We start from the raw sequence: 21,550 nt of genomic DNA on the forward strand, positions 1-21,550 counted from the left end.
AATATTTTTGTTCACAAAAACATTATTTAACAACACCATTTATGAATTATGATGACTCCCCTATGGCTTGCCACTCTGCTTTAACTGTTTTTCTATCCTCCTGTCAAAGTGCTTCTGCTCACTGATAAAAAATTAAAATAAAATTAAACAAACAAATGTAAAAAGGACATCCATGGTGAATTTTATTTTGTCAAATTCAAAAGCAGCAGGACTCACTGTTAAATTTTGTATAAAATTCCTGAATCCTTAATTTTTTATCACAGTTGCTTTTGTACATTTCATCATTATTCATTATATCAATTCATTTTTTCCTTCATTAGTGAAATTCTAAATACACCTCCGCAATTCATCAATTCAGGACACATTTACAAAATAAAGTGTAATAGAAATGTATTGAAAACATGCTTAACAGTTTATGACAACTAGTCAGCCATTTTGCATTTAATGACTTATGCAAGGAACTAATGCCTAGATGTTTTGAGGAGTATGACAATTCAACAGAGAAATAGTATAATAGGCCTATATTTTGATCAACAAGACATAAAGAGTTGATAATGTAGGAAACAGCAGACAGTTGTACATTATGAATTGCATGAATGTACCAAAGCATTTGCAATTTGTATAAAATGAGAAATTGCTTTTATGATGTGCACAAGTGAAAGATGATGTGATTTCAGGTGTGATCTGAGAAATGCACCAAAGCAACTGAGATAAACTATAATACTTATTGGAGACCCTGCAGAATCACTGTAGACCACCTAAGAGTCACAGACCACATAAAAGAAAGTGTTACGAGAACACAAACTGCCTTTTTAATTTGCATTTCATGTGTGTATTTCATTAAAAAAAGCTAAACTTTAAAAAAATATAAAAAGGACATCCATGGTGAATTTGATCTAGTCACAGTGTGTGTGTGTGTGTGTGTGTGTGTGTGTGTGTGTGTGTTGCCCAGAATTTATGTCAGATGAGTGTGGATTGCATCAATTTGCTCCTGATCTTCAAAGTACAATGGCACAGGTACTTGTTGGTGGTCAAGACACTTTGATTTCTTTTGGCCACTGATGATGGACTGTGCAGAGAAAATTTAAAAAATGACATTAAAAACATGTCCTTGTATGTCTCTGTAAGTCATTTATTTACTAGAGAAGCTATTGGTTTGGAATGCAGTTAAAAAAGAGATGGGTGTTTATAGTTTATAAAAGTTTCGAGAGAGAGAGAGAGAGAGAGAGAGATTTCCATAGCTAAAGCAAACACACTGGGATGCATCATGTTAAATGCACACAGCCTACATTTTAATCCAGATCAGTACGCTATTTTAAGAAAAATGTATATTTAGATATAAATGAGATAGTTAGATCTCATTTTATAAGAAACAACTCAAACCAGAAAGGAGTAAAGGAGTCTTACCAGAAGAGGCAAGATAAAGACGGGCAACAAAAGAACATTCAAAAGAAAATTAATTTTGAAAGTGAGTAGAGAAGACTAGGGGCAGCTAAACTTACACGTGGTAAGCTATAACTTATAAATTTAAGCCAGACAGAACATCAACCTGACCGTCCAGAACTTTTTGTCTCTCGAAATAAATGATAGACCTATCCATTGATATAAAGAAATGAATTGATAACTACCTAGCTCTATCAAGCTATTCGTTTATAAATAATAAATGTTGCATCATTGCTAAACAACAATAACTTTAGCGGATTATTTATTATACCTCAATCAATTCGTGTCAATGTACAGCCTCCCCCTACTGGACGCATCAGGAACAGCAGGGGCGTAAAACTGCCAGGGGCGTAAAACTGCTTGGGGCGTAGATCTACCGGCTCCAGGTCTGCAGCCTCCCCTTACTCTCTTGCGCAACGGGATCGTGGCGTGCATGTTTACGTTGGATATAGCAATGGCAAGAAGACACGCAGTCTTTCAAGCATTTCAGTTTGACCCAGAATCTGATCCAGATGGAGAAGCAACGGATGAAGAAGTTGCAACTCAGCGGCTCCAGCAGGACGTTTCCGAATGGTCAGTTTAAAATATTATGTCTGGATACGGTACTTTATTCGGATGGTTTAGTTATTATCATGTAGCTAACGCGAACCTACTGTTGCCTTTTCATGAGAGATCTGTAACGTCTGTATTTATCTTATTACAATATCATCAAGCTCTGCGATCTTGAAATGCGGATATCGCGCGCGCCATATAACCAACAGGAAAACGGTTATCCAAATAACAAAGACGTGTACAACACTCACGTTACAGTGTGTGTATTCACACACATAAACTGCATAGCTGCATAGCTAATGTTACAGCCACATTCTACGTGTAAAATCTAGGTAACGTTAACCATAAACAGTAAAGCAACACACTTATATATCATTAGTTGACTTACTTGTCCGAGGTGTGTAGCTGAGCCAAAGAGAGTGATCCAGACTTTAGTTTCAGACGTTCAGCAAGCCCAGCTCTGTATTGACCCTTCGGTGTTCATTTGTACATCCAATTATTGAGCAATTGTTATGCTTCGCTCGCTCAAAAGCCATGATATCTCTCGTCTCGTGGACAAACTAAAATCGCGCGCGCGCGTTCCTACTTCCTAGCGCATTTTCTCATGGGCGGAAAATCTCTGGGCGGGCAAAGCAGAGACAGGGGAGGTAACATTTCCTCCTTATGACGTCATAAGGAGGAGATTCAAGATCAGCGCGTATGAACCTCCATTTTCTCAAAGGCAGAGAAAGATAGCAAAAGCTCGATTTACACCGATTGAAATTTTTAGAAACTTGGGGACCATATACAGGCTAGGGGAACTCATATTAATGTTAAAAAACCTCAGAAAGTGAAAATTTCATGTCATGGGACCTTTAAAAGTTTAAATGATATCTTTTAAAAAATAAAAGATTGTTTAAATAAAATCTTTAAAGTTTGAATACATTCATATCTTCTATTTATCTTTTAGAAGATTACTGTAATGATTTTGTTTAAATTGAACCTAAGGTATAATTGTTATTAAACAATGTCTGTTCAAAAACTTTAGATGGTTGAAAAACTGCACTTAGTCGTCTTATATCTCATTTATATGAAAAGATTTAATCAGCATTTTTTGTCCATGCGGAGTTTCAATTTTTATGGCTTTCCATAGCCATGATGATTTTTTGTACTGTAACTGCATATTCTATCCCTTACACCTAAACACGCTGATCTTTCTGATTTATTTCAAAGCATAATCGTAAAAGTTTAAATATGATCTTTTAAAAATGAAAGGTTGTTTTAGTTTGAAGTTTAAAGTTCTTAACTTTCTTTCTTAAAAAAATCTTTAAAGTTTGAATACATTCATATCTTCTATTTATCTTTTAGAAGATTACTGAAATGATTTTGTTTAACGGTGACCCTAAAGTATAATTGTTATAATGTGAGACAATGTCTGTTCAAAAACTTTCGATGGTTGAAAAACTGCACTTAGTCGTTTTATATCTCATTTATATGAAAAGATTCAATCATAATTTTTTGTCCATGCGGAGTTTCAATTTTTATGGCTTTCCATAGCCATAATGATTTTTGTACCGTAACTGCATATTCTATCCCTTACACCTAAACACGACCATCACAGAAAACTACATTTGTACATTTTCAAAAATTAAATAAATAAATAGTTAATAAAATTAAGCTAATTAAATATATAAATAAAAACACCTTACATTTCCAGAGAGGTGAAGTAGTTCGTTATGCAACAATCCAAAAAGCAAATAGTTTAGGTTGTCAAACAAAACAGCCCCAGATCCTTCAGAGATAAACTACAGTGTGAAATAAATCATTTAAAAGCATAACCTTAAAAGTTTCAATAAGACATTTTAAAATTAAAAGACTGTTTAAATAAAATCTTTAAAGTTTTTTATTAAAATCATATCTTCTTAGAAGACTTATGTATGATGTAAATGATTTTGCTTAAATTTAACCTAAGGTATAATTGTTACTAAACAAGCGTCTGTTCAAAAACTTTAGATGGTTGAAAAACTGTGCTTAGGCGTCTTAGATCTTATTTATACAAAAATATTTCAAACAGTATTTTTGTCCATACAACATGTTGTCAAAGTTTGTCACAATGTTTGTTGTTGTTGTTGTTGTTGTTGTTGTTGTTTTGTTTTAAGAAATCCGAGGACTCTACATTGCTCTTATTTAGATTAAGTTGTATCTTTTAGAAAATCACCACACATTTTTCAGAGATGCTGGTGGTCCGTGGCGCCACTGGCGTGGCATAAGTAAAGTTTGTCTTGAGCGAATATTTAATTTTACCCGTCTTAATTCAAATCATGACCTTACTTGTAGCTATGATCTTTTACACGTATAAGATCATTTTTACTTGTATCTCCCGAACTATCCTTAATCAGTGTGGAAACACACAGGGTGAAACCCTTTACTGAGAATATACTATCGGTTATCTACTCAAAATGTTAGCATTTGTTGCGCGTACATTTACACGAAGGACATGTATTTAAGAATAATCTTTATTTAAACTCTTATTTTGTTATACACATTCATTTGTTTCAGTATAATGATGGATTATAAGAACCACACAAAACAATATTAATTATTTATTGTTAGGTTTTCACATGTTTACATTTACAGCACATTTTTATATACATTGTTACTGATTTGAAGTGCACACAAATTAGTTACGTTGTAAATGTTACTTATATTTGTTTCTATTTTGAGTTTAAGTTTACAGTGATGAACTTCAGACATGGTCCGCTGCAGGATTAGAGTCCGGACAGGAAAAACATTTTAGCATTATTGGTTCTGCCCGGACATACCATTTGCTGGGAATTGCACGGGGGAGGAAGAAATGTTAATGTCTTTATTTAGTTGCACATTTATGATACTTGACTACATTTTACTGTCCTTATCTTTATTTACTATATACCTCTGTTTGATTTGATTTATTTCATGTTATAAATATAACATAACAGATTAATATATCCTGTTAATATAAATATACAGTTTAATAACAGTAAAATATAATATAACAGTTATAAATTACAAAATACCATTTTTCAACCGAGTGAATCTAGGCCTTCAGAAGTCATAACTTCAGGGGTCAACGGTTTAGGTCAGTTGGCGAAAACACTGCGTGTTTAAAAATCAAATACTGTATTATAGGGGTGTGCATTGGCACTGCCCTCACAATTCGATTCGATTACGATTCACCAGGTAACGATTCGATACAATTCGATTCTACGATGCATCGCGATGCATCAAAATTCTACTGCACACAACAAGGCAAATTTTTTCATCAGTCATGAGGCAATACAAGCAGTCAGATATTGAACAACAGATTTTATTGGCTGCTATGTGTGTATTATCACTCTCCTGTATCTTTGACATAAATGTCATTAAATAAAATAAAATTGAATGGTACAGGGTATTGTATATGGCATTTTCAAACCTGAAAAAGAAAACATAAATCACTGCTTTCAGTGCTTTGAATGAGAAATGTTTCTCTTCTCTCTGCTTGAGAACCATTTGAAATAAAATTTCAACTTTATTGTCCAACTCGAGGCCAGAAAATAAACAGTGTAGGGGTGTAATGGTTCACAAAATTCACGGTTCGGTTCAATACGATACACTTGTGTCACGATTCGGTACGTTTTCGATACAGCAAAAAGAAAGAAATGCCAGGGAAATTTCCTTGATTTTTTAAAAAATTATTTAATTTATTAAAACTAACATCATAAAGTATGATATTTTTTACTTTGAGCAATGATGGAGCTATAATTGACTCTTCTTATGAGCATATAAAACAAAACAGCTCCTTGGAAAAAATGAAATGTTTATTTTAGTTCAGATTAACATTTGAGGGCAGCAATGTTATTCATAATGTCGAAATAAATCCGACATAACGTTACTTGAAAGCATTATAGCCTACTATTCCTGCCAAACTTCCATGGTTGCAGTTAGTGTTACTACAGTAAATCCATGGTGAATGTTGCTGATCTGTGGACACTGGATAGTTCATTCATGTCACAATGTTTCTTCCTGGTTTCCACGTCAGCGCTGTTTGATCTGTTAATAACGGTGAAATGTGAATGTTTCTCACTAGATCTTGCAGCGATATTATTACTTTAGTGGCGAGTTCAAATGCTTTCTTTACTGGATCTCTTAGCGCTGTGTAGTATTAGATCGGCTCGCCAGTTTGGTCCAAACTGATAAACAGTCCGTCACGAGTAGCTCAGTTTCGTTCCGCTTACATTGCGTTTGCCATTTGATGTTGTGGTCGCGCCAGCGTCTACATTATGAGCGTGCTCGCGACGCGCTTACATTTGAAATAACCGTTCGGTTTGAAAATGCGTGCCTTGTACCGAACGGTTTAATATGAATACGCGTACCGTTACACCCCTAAAACAGTGACATAATCGATTATGGCACTTTGCCGCATCGATGCTGAATCGTGCATGCCCCGCATTGCGATGCATCGCCGAATCGATTATTGTTGACACCACTACTGTATTACACTTTTCAAAGGATAATAGAATAAAAAGTTAAAAACCAAACATATCTTCATACCTGTTGTGTTCTGACACAAGGCCATTAACTTGTTCTTTTTGTTTTATAAATGTATTTTGCTTATTTCTACAAATATCAACCTGATAAATATGGTAAACAAGATAATCATGCTACCCAATACGTCTGACACAACATCTTAAGAAAAACAGTGTTTTAAAATACAACTAAACCATGATAACAGATGATTTTTTGACAGTCCTACATAAATGCATGTTGATTACTAAGTTTCAGGCATAGTGCAATGTTTGAGAAATCTAATATTGGTGTAATCTTTGCGAGGTCTCACCCCCAACGCACAACTTTGTGTTGGGTGATCCAGGCATACTTTTACTAAATAAAATATCATGGAAGTCATTTTCAAACTGTAATTATACCATATTTTATTTATTAATATTATGGCTTCATGATGATTTAAAGTTTTTGTTTGTTTGTTATTAACTAATACCTTTATCTTTTAACTAACACTTCAACATCCAGCACAAAATTAAAGAGATATATGAGCTAAGGATGTCCTCTGACCCCAAATAAATTGATAGTGGAATGTTCACAATCTACAATATACAGTTAGATATTCTCCTACTTAGTATGTGTGTAAATAGTTGTGCTTAAATCTCATTCTTTATCTTTAAGATTCAAAAGACCAAATCACTAAGAAAAGCTCCGTTTATAATAAAAAGTTTCCAAATGATGGTTTTATTACTTCGCTAGATTTAGTCATCTTGTTCAGACGACACAGTTTCACATTTTGTATGTTGGATTGTATGTGTTTTAGGTGAAGACGTTTCTTTGAGAGCCGTCAACATTCAGTGTTTATAGAAAAAAAATGACCTCTAGAATTTACTTTTGTGCAATTTTATCAGCAGGTTTTACCAAAGTGTGGAACTTTGTTTAACAGCCTCAAGCTTTGATGAATATGCCTCTCTCGGTGCCATAGTCGGATGTGATTCTGTTGTAAAACAGCATGCACTAAATGAAGTATCAATTTAGTCAAACAGAAAGACTATCACTTAAATTCTTAATGGTCATTTTTTTTCTATAAACACTGAATGTTGACGGCTCTCAAAGAAACGTCTTCACCTAAAACACATACAGTCCAACATACAAAATGTGAAACAGTGTCGTCTGAACAAGATGACTAAATCTAGCGAAGTAATAAAACCATCATTTGGAAACTTTTTATTATAAACGGAGCTTTTCTTAGTGATTTGGTCTTTTGAATCTTAAAGATAAAGAATGAGATTTAAGCACAACTATTTACACACATACTAAGTAGGAGAATATCTAACTGTATATTGTAGATTGTGAACATTCCACTATCAATTTATTTGGGGTCAGAGGACATCCTTAGCTCATATATCTCTTTAATTTTGTGCTGGATGTTGAAGTGTTAGTTAAAAGATAAAGGTATTAGTTAATAACAAACAAACAAAAACTTTAAATCATCATGAAGCCATAATATTAATAAATAAAATATGGTATAATTACAGTTTGAAAATGACTTCCATGATATTTTATTTAGTAAAAGTATGCCTGGATCACCCAACACAAAGTTGTGCGTTGGGGGTGAGACCTCGCAAAGATTACACCAATATTAGATTTCTCAAACATTGCACTATGCCTGAAACTTAGTAATCAACATGCATTTATGTAGGACTGTCAAAAAATCATCTGTTATCATGGTTTAGTTGTATTTTAAAACACTGTTTTTCTTAAGATGTTGTGTCAGACGTATTGGGTAGCATGATTATCTTGTTTACCATATTTATCAGGTTGATATTTGTAGAAATAAGCAAAATACATTTATAAAACAAAAAGAACAAGTTAATGGCCTTGTGTCAGAACACAACAGGTATAAAGATATGTTTGGTTTTTAACTTTTTATTCTATTATCCTTTGAAAAGTGTAATACAGTAGTGGTGTCAACAATAATCGATTCGGCGATGCATCGCAATGCGGGGCATGCACGATTCAGCATCGATGCGGCAAAGTGCCATAATCGATTATGTCACTGTTTTAGGGGTGTAACGGTACGCGTATTCATATTAAACCGTTCGGTACAAGGCACGCATTTTCAAACCGAACGGTTATTTCAAATGTAAGCGCGTCGCGAGCACGCTCATAATGTAGACGCTGGCGCGACCACAACATCAAATGGCAAACGCAATGTAAGCGGAACGAAACTGAGCTACTCGTGACGGACTGTTTATCAGTTTGGACCAAACTGGCGAGCCGATCTAATACTACACAGCGCTAAGAGATCCAGTAAAGAAAGCATTTGAACTCGCCACTAAAGTAATAATATCGCTGCAAGATCTAGTGAGAAACATTCACATTTCACCGTTATTAACAGATCAAACAGCGCTGACGTGGAAACCAGGAAGAAACATTGTGACATGAATGAACTATCCAGTGTCCACAGATCAGCAACATTCACCATGGATTTACTGTAGTAACACTAACTGCAACCATGGAAGTTTGGCAGGAATAGTAGGCTATAATGCTTTCAAGTAACGTTATGTCGGATTTATTTCGACATTATGAATAACATTGCTGCCCTCAAATGTTAATCTGAACTAAAATAAACATTTCATTTTTTCCAAGGAGCTGTTTTGTTTTATATGCTCATAAGAAGAGTCAATTATAGCTCCATCATTGCTCAAAGTAAAAAATATCATACTTTATGATGTTAGTTTTAATAAATTAAATAATTTTTTAAAAAATCAAGGAAATTTCCCTGGCATTTCTTTCTTTTTGCTGTATCGAAAACGTACCGAATCGTGACACAAGTGTATCGTATTGAACCGAACCGTGAATTTTGTGAACCATTACACCCCTACACTGTTTATTTTCTGGCCTCGAGTTGGACAATAAAGTTGAAATTTTATTTCAAATGGTTCTCAAGCAGAGAGAAGAGAAACATTTCTCATTCAAAGCACTGAAAGCAGTGATTTATGTTTTCTTTTTCAGGTTTGAAAATGCCATATACAATACCCTGTACCATTCAATTTTATTTTATTTAATGACATTTATGTCAAAGATACAGGAGAGTGATAATACACACATAGCAGCCAATAAAATCTGTTGTTCAATATCTGACTGCTTGTATTGCCTCATGACTGATGAAAAAATTTGCCTTGTTGTGTGCAGTAGAATTTTGATGCATCGCGATGCATCGTAGAATCGAATTGTATCGAATCGTTACCTGGTGAATCGTAATCGAATCGAATTGTGAGGGCAGTGCCAATGCACACCCCTATAATACAGTATTTGATTTTTAAACACGCAGTGTTTTCGCCAACTGACCTAAACCGTTGACCCCTGAAGTTATGACTTCTGAAGGCCTAGATTCACTCGGTTGAAAAATGGTATTTTGTAATTTATAACTGTTATATTATATTTTACTGTTATTAAACTGTATATTTATATTAACAGGATATATTAATCTGTTATGTTATATTTATAACATGAAATAAATCAAATCAAACAGAGGTATATAGTAAATAAAGATAAGGACAGTAAAATGTAGTCAAGTATCATAAATGTGCAACTAAATAAAGACATTAACATTTCTTCCTCCCCCGTGCAATTCCCAGCAAATGGTATGTCCGGGCAGAACCAATAATGCTAAAATGTTTTTCCTGTCCGGACTCTAATCCTGCAGCGGACCATGTCTGAAGTTCATCACTGTAAACTTAAACTCAAAATAGAAACAAATATAAGTAACATTTACAACGTAACTAATTTGTGTGCACTTCAAATCAGTAACAATGTATATAAAAATGTGCTGTAAATGTAAACATGTGAAAACCTAACAATAAATAATTAATATTGTTTTGTGTGGTTCTTATAATCCATCATTATACTGAAACAAATGAATGTGTATAACAAAATAAGAGTTTAAATAAAGATTATTCTTAAATACATGTCCTTCGTGTAAATGTACGCGCAACAAATGCTAACATTTTGAGTAGATAACCGATAGTATATTCTCAGTAAAGGGTTTCACCCTGTGTGTTTCCACACTGATTAAGGATAGTTCGGGAGATACAAGTAAAAATGATCTTATACGTGTAAAAGATCATAGCTACAAGTAAGGTCATGATTTGAATTAAGACGGGTAAAATTAAATATTCGCTCAAGACAAACTTTACTTATGCCACGCCAGTGGCGCCACGGACCACCAGCATCTCTGAAAAATGTGTGGTGATTTTCTAAAAGATACAACTTAATCTAAATAAGAGCAATGTAGAGTCCTCGGATTTCTTAAAACAAAACAACAACAACAACAACAACAACAACAACAAACATTGTGACAAACTTTGACAACATGTTGTATGGACAAAAATACTGTTTGAAATATTTTTGTATAAATAAGATCTAAGACGCCTAAGCACAGTTTTTCAACCATCTAAAGTTTTTGAACAGACGCTTGTTTAGTAACAATTATACCTTAGGTTAAATTTAAGCAAAATCATTTACATCATACATAAGTCTTCTAAGAAGATATGATTTTAATAAAAAACTTTAAAGATTTTATTTAAACAGTCTTTTAATTTTAAAATGTCTTATTGAAACTTTTAAGGTTATGCTTTTAAATGATTTATTTCACACTGTAGTTTATCTCTGAAGGATCTGGGGCTGTTTTGTTTGACAACCTAAACTATTTGCTTTTTGGATTGTTGCATAACGAACTACTTCACCTCTCTGGAAATGTAATGGCGCTTTTCCACTGCATGGTACGGTACGGCTCGGTTCGGTACGGCACGCTTTGGCGCTTTTCCACTGCATGGTACGGTACGGCTCGGTTCAGTACGGCTCACTTATGGCGCTTTTCCACTGCATGGTACGGTACGGTACGGCTCACTTCGGCTCGCTTTAAATGGTACCAGCTCTGTTGAGGTTCCAAGCGTACCGTACCGATACTAAAATGTGACGTGAAAACACTGCAGATCACTGATTGGTCGGCCAGAATCGTCACTACCAGCGTCATTGCATTTGCGACACGAGACACTAAACCCGCTAGATTTAAATAGCCAGTAGACAACAGCCAACGCTGTAGCACCTGTTTCTAAAGTATCTACTTGAAAAAATAAGTAAAACAATTTAAAAAAAAGAAATGGCTGAATCGTGGTCAGTGGACGAGGTGCAGACGTTCCTCTCCTTGGTTGGCGAGGAGCGGATCCAGCGAGAGCTGGATGGGGCGACACGGAATGAAAAAGTGTTCCAAGAAGTAGCTCAGCTCTTAGCCGCACACGGCTACCACCGGACCTACAAACAGTGTAGGGACAAATTAAAAAAACTTAAAAGTGACTACAGAACGATAAAGGATCACAACGGCCGGAGTGGTGCAAACAGAAGAACGTGGAAGTGGTTTGACCAAATGGACGCGATCTACGGAAGTCGACCTGCGAGCAATGGGAGAGAGGGTGCCCTGGACTCGGCCACCTCGTTGTTGGACAACACAATCGAGGATGGTACGTTGTGTTATGTTAATGTTTCAAGTTTGAAAGTTTCACTTTATTGACCATCTATATCTTAAAGCTTTATTTTGTTTTTTACATCTATGCCTATTTAATTATTATTTAAATGTTCTGGATTTGTTATTGTTGCTAGTTTGATTTGTGTTGCAGTTATTTGTGCATTACAAACATTGTACAAACTTTTTGTTTCAGATGCACTGTCTACGATTGACTCGTTAGCACTTTCTCCGTGCAGTGATGCCTCAACGGTGATAGCAGCGTCGCCACCAGCACGACCGTCTACACCAGCAACCTCCAGCAGGACACCAGAGCGTTTGGTACCAGGTATGAAATATGACTAAACACTTACTGTTACAAATCATATATTTTTACTAAGCTTACCCAATCATTTTATTATGTCGATTTGAATGCCTGCACTAAAATTGGATGTATCATGAAATCCTGTTGCTCACCATAAATACATTATTGCTAGCTACTGTAACTTTTGTGATTAGTTCACAAATGTGATAAATTCACATTTATAATTTTTCTTTCTTTGTGTCCAGGCAAGAGGAAACGGAGCATGCACCATCAGGAGCATCTTGCTGTTTTAAGAGAGATGCAGGTGGCTGATATTCAACAGCAGGAACTGAACCGGGCACAGAGGGAGCTCCATTTGCAGATGGCAATCGATGAGGCCCGGCAAGCGAGGGAGCAGGAAGCGGCCTTAAGGACGGAGGAAAATGCACAAACTGCTGCATTCAATCAAGCCTTCCTCAACGTCATGGGGATGCTTGTACAGGCGATGAGTGGCCGACAAGAACAGAACTCTCTGCCCGACTAAAACCTCCCAAGTCCATACTTCACGGAAATAGTTTTTTTTTTTTTTTACTTGTTTTTCTGTGAATAATTTTTATACTACATAAGTTTGTGCACAACGTTTAAAGTTTGCTTAGTGTACATATTTTACTTAAAACATTTTTTATATATGTCTTATTTATTTTTTGTATATATATATTTTTTGCACTACATACATTAGCACAACATTTAAAGTTTGCTTGTTGTAAAAAATTTTTATTTGTGTTTATATATATATATATATATATGTCTTTATATTTTCTTTATTTATATACATTTTTTGCAGTACATACATTTGCACTTTGTTTAAAGTTTGATCTCTTTACATTTTTCTTCAATAAAATTTACTTGTCAGACGTGATTTACTTGTACTTTCCTTTTTGATGCTTTAATATTTCATGAGCATGTAATATAGCTAATTATACATGTAAGTGATAAATAATGATACAAACCTGTTGTAAAACCCCTTACTGGACAGCTCCAATTTTGGCAAGTGAGGCATACATAATAAAATAAAAAGGTTGCTGTGACTTATGAGCAGTGAACTTTTTATTTTGGGTGTCATGTATGCCCCACTTGAATAGAGTCTATTCTGAATAGAGACATAACCAACATATATTAAGAAAGCCAAGTCTACAAGTAAGAGTTTACAGTTCAAGACTCAGAATTAATCAGACTGTTATTAATATTGAGATGTATAAGCTCATAAATAAAAAATATATGTATTAAATGTATACAAATATTATGTGAATGTACTAGGATAACAACCACAACTAGTGTAGCCACAAGTGGGTTCATGCTCCATTTTAAATCTGAAGATATCTTTGATACTATACATGAATAATCCACCTATTATTTTAAGTCTTGTTAGAAAAAAAAAAATATATATATATCTTATGTAAATTCTTTTAACAATATATATATATATATATAAAAAAAAAAAATATATATATATATATAATACAAATATATATACCTTATGTGAATTCTTTTAACAAATTAAAGTATGTATAGAATAGGTCTTGCAGCAGGTGGATTAGAGCAACAGGTATCATCAAACTACATGTCACAATTTAAAAGATTAATAGTACACTTTTACTTAAAACTCACTTTAAACCACCATTGAGTATATGTATCATATTCCGCTCGCGGTTTAAAATAGTGTTTTGACATAAAATGAATAGAAATGTTATTCTGTATGACAAAATATTAAAAAAAAACATGTGATAATTATTTCTCCAAATATGCACGCAATTGGATAAGAGCCCTGATGGATGCTGTATATTGCATGTAAATGAACACAAATAAACCTGAGAAAACATGATTGACTGCATTATGAGTGATGATTACTATTCAAAATATCAAATGTTACAGATTAATAATTTTGCACTCCTGGAATAAATTAAGAATTTAATGTCACTGCAAAGCAGATTTATCATAAACAGTGGTCAAATATCAAAGCTGGGGTCTTAAATATTTATAATGATGCTATTTATTATTAATATTATATTTATTTATAATAAATGGGTTAATAAATATGCAAGGGAAACTTCTTCAAATACTGCACACACGTTTATTGACAACACACTTTACAGAACAGACATAGTCAACTATTCAAGTAACGCATCAGAGCCTCACGGACATCCCTGCCCTCCTCCTCTACAGGCTGTGCCAGTCCCAGCACAGGCTCTGCTGCTGTAGGTGGATCCCATGCACTCTCATAGGCCTCTCCATGACTCTCACAAAGGTTATGTAGAGCACAGCATGTCAGCACCATAGATTTCACAAGGTCGACCGCACAGTCATTTCTTTTCATAAGGCAACGCCATCTTCCTTTTAATCTACCAAAAGCATTTTCAACCACTACACGTGCTCTGGAGATTTTCACGTTGTAGACCCGCTGTTCCGCTGTTAGCCGTCCAGTGTCAATGAATGGTTTTAAGAGCCAGTTCTGTAAGGGATAGGCAGAGTCTCCTAGGATGTAGTAGCCAACATTCACCCCAGCAATGTTTTTGGTGCTAGCTGGTATGTGGTTTCCACGGCTTGCCAACTCCCACAGTGTGGACAGTCTCAAAACCCGAGCATCATGTAGGCTTCCAGGCAGACCTGTGAAAACATTCCAGAAAAGTCCCTTTCCATCCACAACACCTTGAAGAATGATGGAGTGCCAGCCTTTACGGTTGAAATAGTCACAGTGATAGTCTTGTGGTGCTATTATGGGTATATGTGATCCATCAATAGCACCAATACACTGTGGGAGTCCCCATCTGTTCTCAACGTAGGCAGCCATTTCTTTAAACCTCTCCTGATCTGGAAAACGAATTTGTTCTGGTACCAACAACGTCTCTGCTGCAGCACAGAACTCCTGAACACACCGACACGCAGTTGAAATGCTTGCTCCAAAAAGATGTCCAACACTTCTGTACTCAGAGCCGGTTGCAAGCTTCCACAGTGCAATAGCTACTCTCTTCTTTAGAGGTACACACACGCGGAAGTTTGTGTCCCGTCTCTCCATCGCAGGACGCAGTTTGTTGCACAAGTGGATAAACGTTTCTTCCGACATTCTAAAGTTCTCCAACCACTGCGTGTTTGTAAAACCAGGAACAATCACATCCCACCACTCAGAAGCTCTGTTAAATGTCCAAACAGATGGTCTGTGGCGGCGACTTTGCGAAATATGATACATCTGAAATACACAGATTACACATTTTAATACATAAAATTGGCAGCTAAATTCATTATATGCTTTGTGACGATATAGCGATTGAGACCCTAAACAAGATTAGCTTACCCTCGTGCGCCGTCGGGCAAACCGAGTGATGTCGTCATCTTCGCTTCGTTGTAAGAGTTCCCTGACTCTTTTGTTTTTTTTAGCAGTAATTTGTTTTGCTGCCATCAGCCTCATTTTAAACACATTTCTCCGTCTTGCAGTTAAAAACATCCACATGCCGAGAATCAAGAACACCATCCCCTCGACAGGCTCCATTCCTGTGTTGTGCGTTTGAAATGTGGCGCGTTTACGATGATGTCATGGCAGTAGAGGCGGCAACTATAACGATCAGTCCCACCCACTTTAAAGCGGTACTAAACTGCAGTGGAAAAGCAACCGAGCTAAAGCGAACCGAACCGTGCCGTACCGAGCCGAGTCGTACCACGCAGTGGAAAAGCGAAGCGAGCCGAACCGTTCCGTGCCGAGTCGAACCGTACCAAGCCGAACCGAGCCGTACCATGCAGTGGAAAAGCGCCATTAGGTGTTTTTATTTATATATTTAATTAGCTTAATTTTATTAACTATTTATTTATTTAATTTTTGAAAATGTACAAATGTAGTTTTCTGTGATGGTCGTGTTTAGGTGTAAGGGATAGAATATGCAGTTACGGTACAAAAATCATTATGGCTATGGAAAGCCATAAAAATTGAAACTCCGCATGGACAAAAAATTATGATTGAATCTTTTCATATAAATGAGATATAAAACGACTAAGTGCAGTTTTTCAACCATCGAAAGTTTTTGAACAGACATTGTCTCACATTATAACAATTATACTTTAGGGTCACCGTTAAACAAAATCATTTCAGTAATCTTCTAAAAGATAAATAGAAGATATGAATGTATTCAAACTTTAAAGATTTTTTTAAGAAAGAAAGTTAAGAACTTTAAACTTCAAACTAAAACAACCTTTCATTTTTAAAAGATCATATTTAAACTTTTACGATTATGCTTTGAAATAAATCAGAAAGATCAGCGTGTTTAGGTGTAAGGGATAGAATATGCAGTTACAGTACAAAAAATCATCATGGCTATGGAAAGCCATAAAAATTGAAACTCCGCATGGACAAAAAATGCTGATTAAATCTTTTCATATAAATGAGATATAAGACGACTAAGTGCAGTTTTTCAACCATCTAAAGTTTTTGAACAGACATTGTTTAATAACAATTATACCTTAGGTTCAATTTAAACAAAATCATTACAGTAATCTTCTAAAAGATAAATAGAAGATATGAATGTATTCAAACTTTAAAGATTTTATTTAAACAATCTTTTATTTTTTAAAAGATATCATTTAAACTTTTAAGATTATACTTCTTATAAACTCAGCACCTGATATCCTGATCACTGAATTTGTGTGACTCTCTCACAGACACACACACACACACACACACACACACACACACACACACACACAGATGGTCACATCTCCTCTGATGTCTGATCTCCACACACACACAGACACACACACACACACACACACACACACACACACACACACACACACACCCTTTGGCTGGTGCTTTTTGAAAGCACCGCAGGTCAAACGCTGGTGTAAAGAGGCCCTTTAGTTATCTAAACATGTAAGATGATTTTTTATTTTTGTGAACCCGTTTCATTTATTGCGTTGTTTCATAAGCTGTATGTTTTTTCTTCAACTCTCTAAACATTTAACTGATTGTTTCATAACCTGTAGGCCTATGTTTTTTTTTTTTTTTTTTTTTTTTTTTTTTTTTAACTCTATAAACATTTAACTCATTGCAATTTTTTGGTGAATCCATTTTATTTAAACTGGATAGTTCTACATTTATTTCAACTTTTTGTGTGAGGTTTTAGTAATATCTTTATTTTATATTATTTATTTATAATCCTTTATATTCTTTTAAAGAACAGAATGTTTTATGTAAGATGATTTTTTATTCTTTTGTTTATCTAAAACTGAAAGAATTGGTTTCAGTAAGATGCTATTTTTTATTATTGTATATTATATTATTTGTGTGAAATATACATTATTTAATAAAATCTCTGTTTCTCACTATCACTGTGCTCTGGAATGTGGAGGAGCAGAAGGAGGGGGATGTCAGAATGCGGAGGGCGCGCGCACCACTCAGGCCCGGGCTGTGCTGGAGAGGCGCTTTAGTTATCTAAACATGTGAGATGATTTTTTATTTTTTTATTTTTTATAACCTGTATGTTTTTTTGTTTGTTTTTTTAACTCTATAAACATTTAACTGATTGCAATTTTTTATGACTCCATTTTATTTAAACTTTTTGAGTGAGGTTTTAGTAAGATCTTTATTTTAAATTATTTATTTATAATAATTTATATTGTTTTAAAAGAACTGAATAGTTTCTCAACATTTGTGTGTGAGATAAACTTCCACAGTTTTCCCCTTATCAGTTTCACAGTACAGCCCGGATACGCTCAGGAATATGTAGGGAGGATCGTGTGTGTGATACCAACTTCAAAAACACACAATGTCATGTTCAAAAGGCTTCAATAGGCTTCAAACAATTAAAACTAGCTGTCATATAGCCATGACGTATTATTTAATCACAGTGTCTTCAAACGATCAAAAGGCTTCAAAAAACACTAACTGTCATGTTCAAAAGGCATCAAACTAGCTGTCCGATACCATGACATATTGTTATAACACTTTCTGTCAATATCAAAAGGCTTCAAAAGCCTTCAAAAGCCTTCAAAAGACATCAAAAGTCAAAACTAGCTGTCAAAACATGATCAAAAGCTGTCCAACTGTCAATCAAAAGTCAAAACTAGCTGTCAAAACATGATCCAAAGTCATACTAACTGTCAACCTGTCAATCAAAAGTCAAAACTAGCTGTCAAACTGTCAATCAAAAGTCAAAAGGGGCGGGACACCTGTCACCGGAAGGGGCGGGACACCGGAAGGGGCGGGACATGTCACCGGAAAGGGCGGGACATGTCACCGGAAGGGGCGTGGCACCTGTCAATCAATCATTTTTTGACAGGTGGTGTATCATATCAACTACTTACAGGTAATTATCATTAGCTCTGATAAGGTTGTGTGTAAAGCTCAATTTATATTTTATATTTTATATTTATAAGTTATATTTTTTTATAAAACCATGTATTATGTGTTATACAGTATGTCGCCACATAGCTCCACCGGCATGCGACGTAACTCCAGCAGGGCAGCTAGCTGTCTCTTCGTTTCTGTGTTGTAGTTCACTAGAGCGCAAGGCAACACTGTGTGCATGTAATACTCAGTAGGGCTGTCAAAATTGCTCAAAAATGACGTTCGAATATTCGCTCTAAAAAAACAACACATAAAACCCTGCGTCCCAATGTGCATACTATCCACCCTATCTGCCCTAAATAGTACTGACAATTACTAATGTCACATACTATTTAGGATGGATAGTATGCACATTGGGACGCAGGCATAGCCTATATTCAAGCTATTCGAACATCTGGTTGCGCATTTTGTCAATTACACGCATTACGTCAATAACAGGACAAATTAATACAAAAAGACATAACTACTTGTATAGGTAGTTTATTTAAGTTTAAACATATTTGACAATGTATTACCTACACAAGAACAAGTAAATCAACTAATGGCCAAGATCGCAGACCTCACTCGCGCAGGCACTCTTTCTCTCTCTCGCCCTCACCCTCATGCTGCGTTCACACCAAATGCGAATAGATCGTCTGGCGCGTGTGATTTCAATGTAAAGTCAATGTAAAGACGCGTTTACGCGCGTCTGGAGGTCTTGCGGCGCGAATGAGGCGTCACGGTCTCTGCGCATAACGGTTTGAATGAACAACAACAATAAGCAAATGTTGAGTGCTGATCAAGAGTTTTGTGCAAGCAATTTAAGGTCGCGACTCTTATATAGCAGGCTTCATTCAGTGATTGAAACAAATATTATTAACATTAATTGAAGTTTTACAGTATATAGAACCGACATTGAACGCTCCGAGCGAGCTGTGCTGTGGTAAACATGGAACTTTTCCTTGACATGAAACGGTAAATAATCAAACCAGTGGAAGCCTGTAGTGCATGAAACTGCTGTATCTAACCTACCTTATTCATGCAATATCTATTCAGTCAGTAGTAGCCTACACTTTAGTAATGTTTCTGTTTAACGTGACGTCAAATAAAATGACCTGTCCCTGACTCCTCAGGCAGCGCGCCCACTCGCAAAGCAGACAGCCGCGCCTCTGCTACCGCGGGCGTTTTTCCACATTCGAATATTCATTTTCACCTTCGAAATTCTGTTTTTTAAAACTATTTGAATTTATATTCGAATTTAGAATATTCGTTGACAGCCCTAATACTCATGGGAGTTGTAGTGTGTCACACTTATTTCAGATGCCTTTTGTAAAGACTACAATTATTCAACCCGCCACAGTGGCTAGTTGGAGTGACTATGTTACCCGCCACGAGCAAAATCCACCCGCATTTGGCGGGTTGGCGGGTGTTAATGTCAAGCCCTGATTGTATCCCACGTGCCTTTCTTCCTCATAACATATAATTAAACACTTGACAAAATAAGTTACATTACAATGGATATAGAGAAACGACTATGGAAGACGTTGAACCAGAGGAGTAGCCATCATTTCAGAAGTGAGGGGACAGAATTGTCAGGTGTAATAGTTTTATCTGACCTTTGTCTAACTGACAGATTTATTTTTTATTTTTTTATCCCATCTCCTACTATTTATTCGGTAAGAAATTGAACGCACTGCTGAACAATAACCACTAACATAGTATTTTTTTCCTATAATTTTTTACTACATCTATATGCATTTAGCCTATACTACAAACACTTGTGGATTAAGTCCTCACTGATTTTATACAATGTAAAACAAAATATATCACAGAATAAGGAAGAAAATATACAGTAGCAGAACAAAAAAAAAACAAAAAAAAACAAAAAAAAAAGATTGGAATGATATCTTGTTGTACGTTAGCAAAAAAAAATTAAAAATAAGTCACACTCAATATGTTCAGGGTCTCCCAAGACCTCGGACAATAAAATGTGATTTTGTAACATCAGAATATATATATATATATATATATATATATAAATTTAAACAAATATAATATATCTCACTTTTTTTTATGTTTTTCCTCTACATTTATGCATTGTTGAAGGGATTTAAGGTATTTTGAAAATGTATATATATATATATATATACACTCACCTAAAGGATTATTAGGAGCACCATACTAATACTGTGTTTGACCCCCTTTCGCCTTCAGAACTGCCTTAATTCTATGTGGCATTGATTCAACAAGGTGCTGAAAGCATTCTTTAGAAATGTTGGTCCATATTGATAGGATAGCATCTTGCAGTTGATGGAGATTTGTGGGATGCACATCCAGGGCACAAAGCTCCCGTTCCACCAAATCCCAAAGATGCTCTATTGGGTTGAGATCTGGTGACTGTGGGGGCCATTTTAGTACAGTGAACTCATTGTCATGTTCAAGAAACCAATTTGAAATGATTCGAGCTTTGTGACATCGTGCATTATCCTGCTGGAAGTAGCCATCAGAGGATGGGTACATGGTGGTCATAGGGATGGACATGGTCAGAAACAATGCTCAGGTAGGCCGTGGCATTTAAACGATGCCCAATTGGCACTAAGGGGCCTAAAGTGTGCCAAGAAAACATCCCCCACACCATTACACCAACAACCATGCCATGCTCAAAATTGCTTAAATCACCTTTCTTTCCCATTCTGACATTCAGTTTGGAGTTCAGGAGATTGTCTTGACCAGGACCACACCCCTAAATGCATTGAAACAACTGGCATGTGATTGGTTGATTAGATAATTGCATTAATGAGAAATTGAACAGGTGTTCCTAATAATCCTTTAGGTGAGTGTGTGTGTATATATATATATATATATATATATATAT

The 21,550-nt window shown here is 35.4% G+C and overlaps 2 protein-coding genes and 3 long non-coding RNA genes across 5 annotated transcripts in view; 3 read left to right on the forward strand and 2 right to left on the reverse strand.

The window, feature by feature from the left end:
- The window catches only part of LOC309476343, a 216,821-nt gene that overhangs the window by 104,349 nt on the left and 90,922 nt on the right, over positions 1-21,550 (forward strand). The window lies entirely within an intron of this gene.
- LOC309476419 overlaps positions 1-21,550 on the forward strand; it is a 45,074-nt gene that overhangs the window by 10,250 nt on the left and 13,274 nt on the right. The gene's annotated exons all lie outside the window — the stretch shown is intronic.
- Positions 161-2,838, reverse strand: LOC309476540. The gene is made up of 2 exons (XR_014198251.1): positions 1,257-2,838; positions 161-991 (listed from the first exon to the last, which is right to left on the reverse strand). It is a non-coding gene; the product is annotated as an uncharacterized lncRNA (long non-coding RNA).
- LOC309476652 (uncharacterized protein) lies at positions 11,253-12,984 on the forward strand. The gene is made up of 3 exons (XM_082139774.1): positions 11,253-12,020; positions 12,219-12,350; positions 12,572-12,984. The coding sequence occupies exons 1-3, from the start codon at positions 11,663-11,665 to the stop codon at positions 12,847-12,849; spliced, it is 768 nt and encodes a 255-aa protein (XP_081995900.1). The 5' UTR covers positions 11,253-11,662; the 3' UTR covers positions 12,850-12,984.
- Positions 14,091-16,105, reverse strand: LOC309475132 (uncharacterized protein). Its single transcript, XM_082137758.1, has 2 exons — positions 15,655-16,105; positions 14,091-15,549 (listed from the first exon to the last, which is right to left on the reverse strand). Exons 1-2 carry the CDS (start codon positions 15,847-15,849, stop codon positions 14,470-14,472), a joined length of 1,275 nt encoding a protein of 424 aa, XP_081993884.1. The 5' UTR covers positions 15,850-16,105; the 3' UTR covers positions 14,091-14,469.

The sequence above is a fragment of the Leuciscus leuciscus genome (genome assembly GCF_965113295.1).
Source record: "Leuciscus leuciscus genome assembly, chromosome: 15".
Taxonomy (NCBI): domain Eukaryota; kingdom Metazoa; phylum Chordata; class Actinopteri; order Cypriniformes; family Leuciscidae; genus Leuciscus; species Leuciscus leuciscus.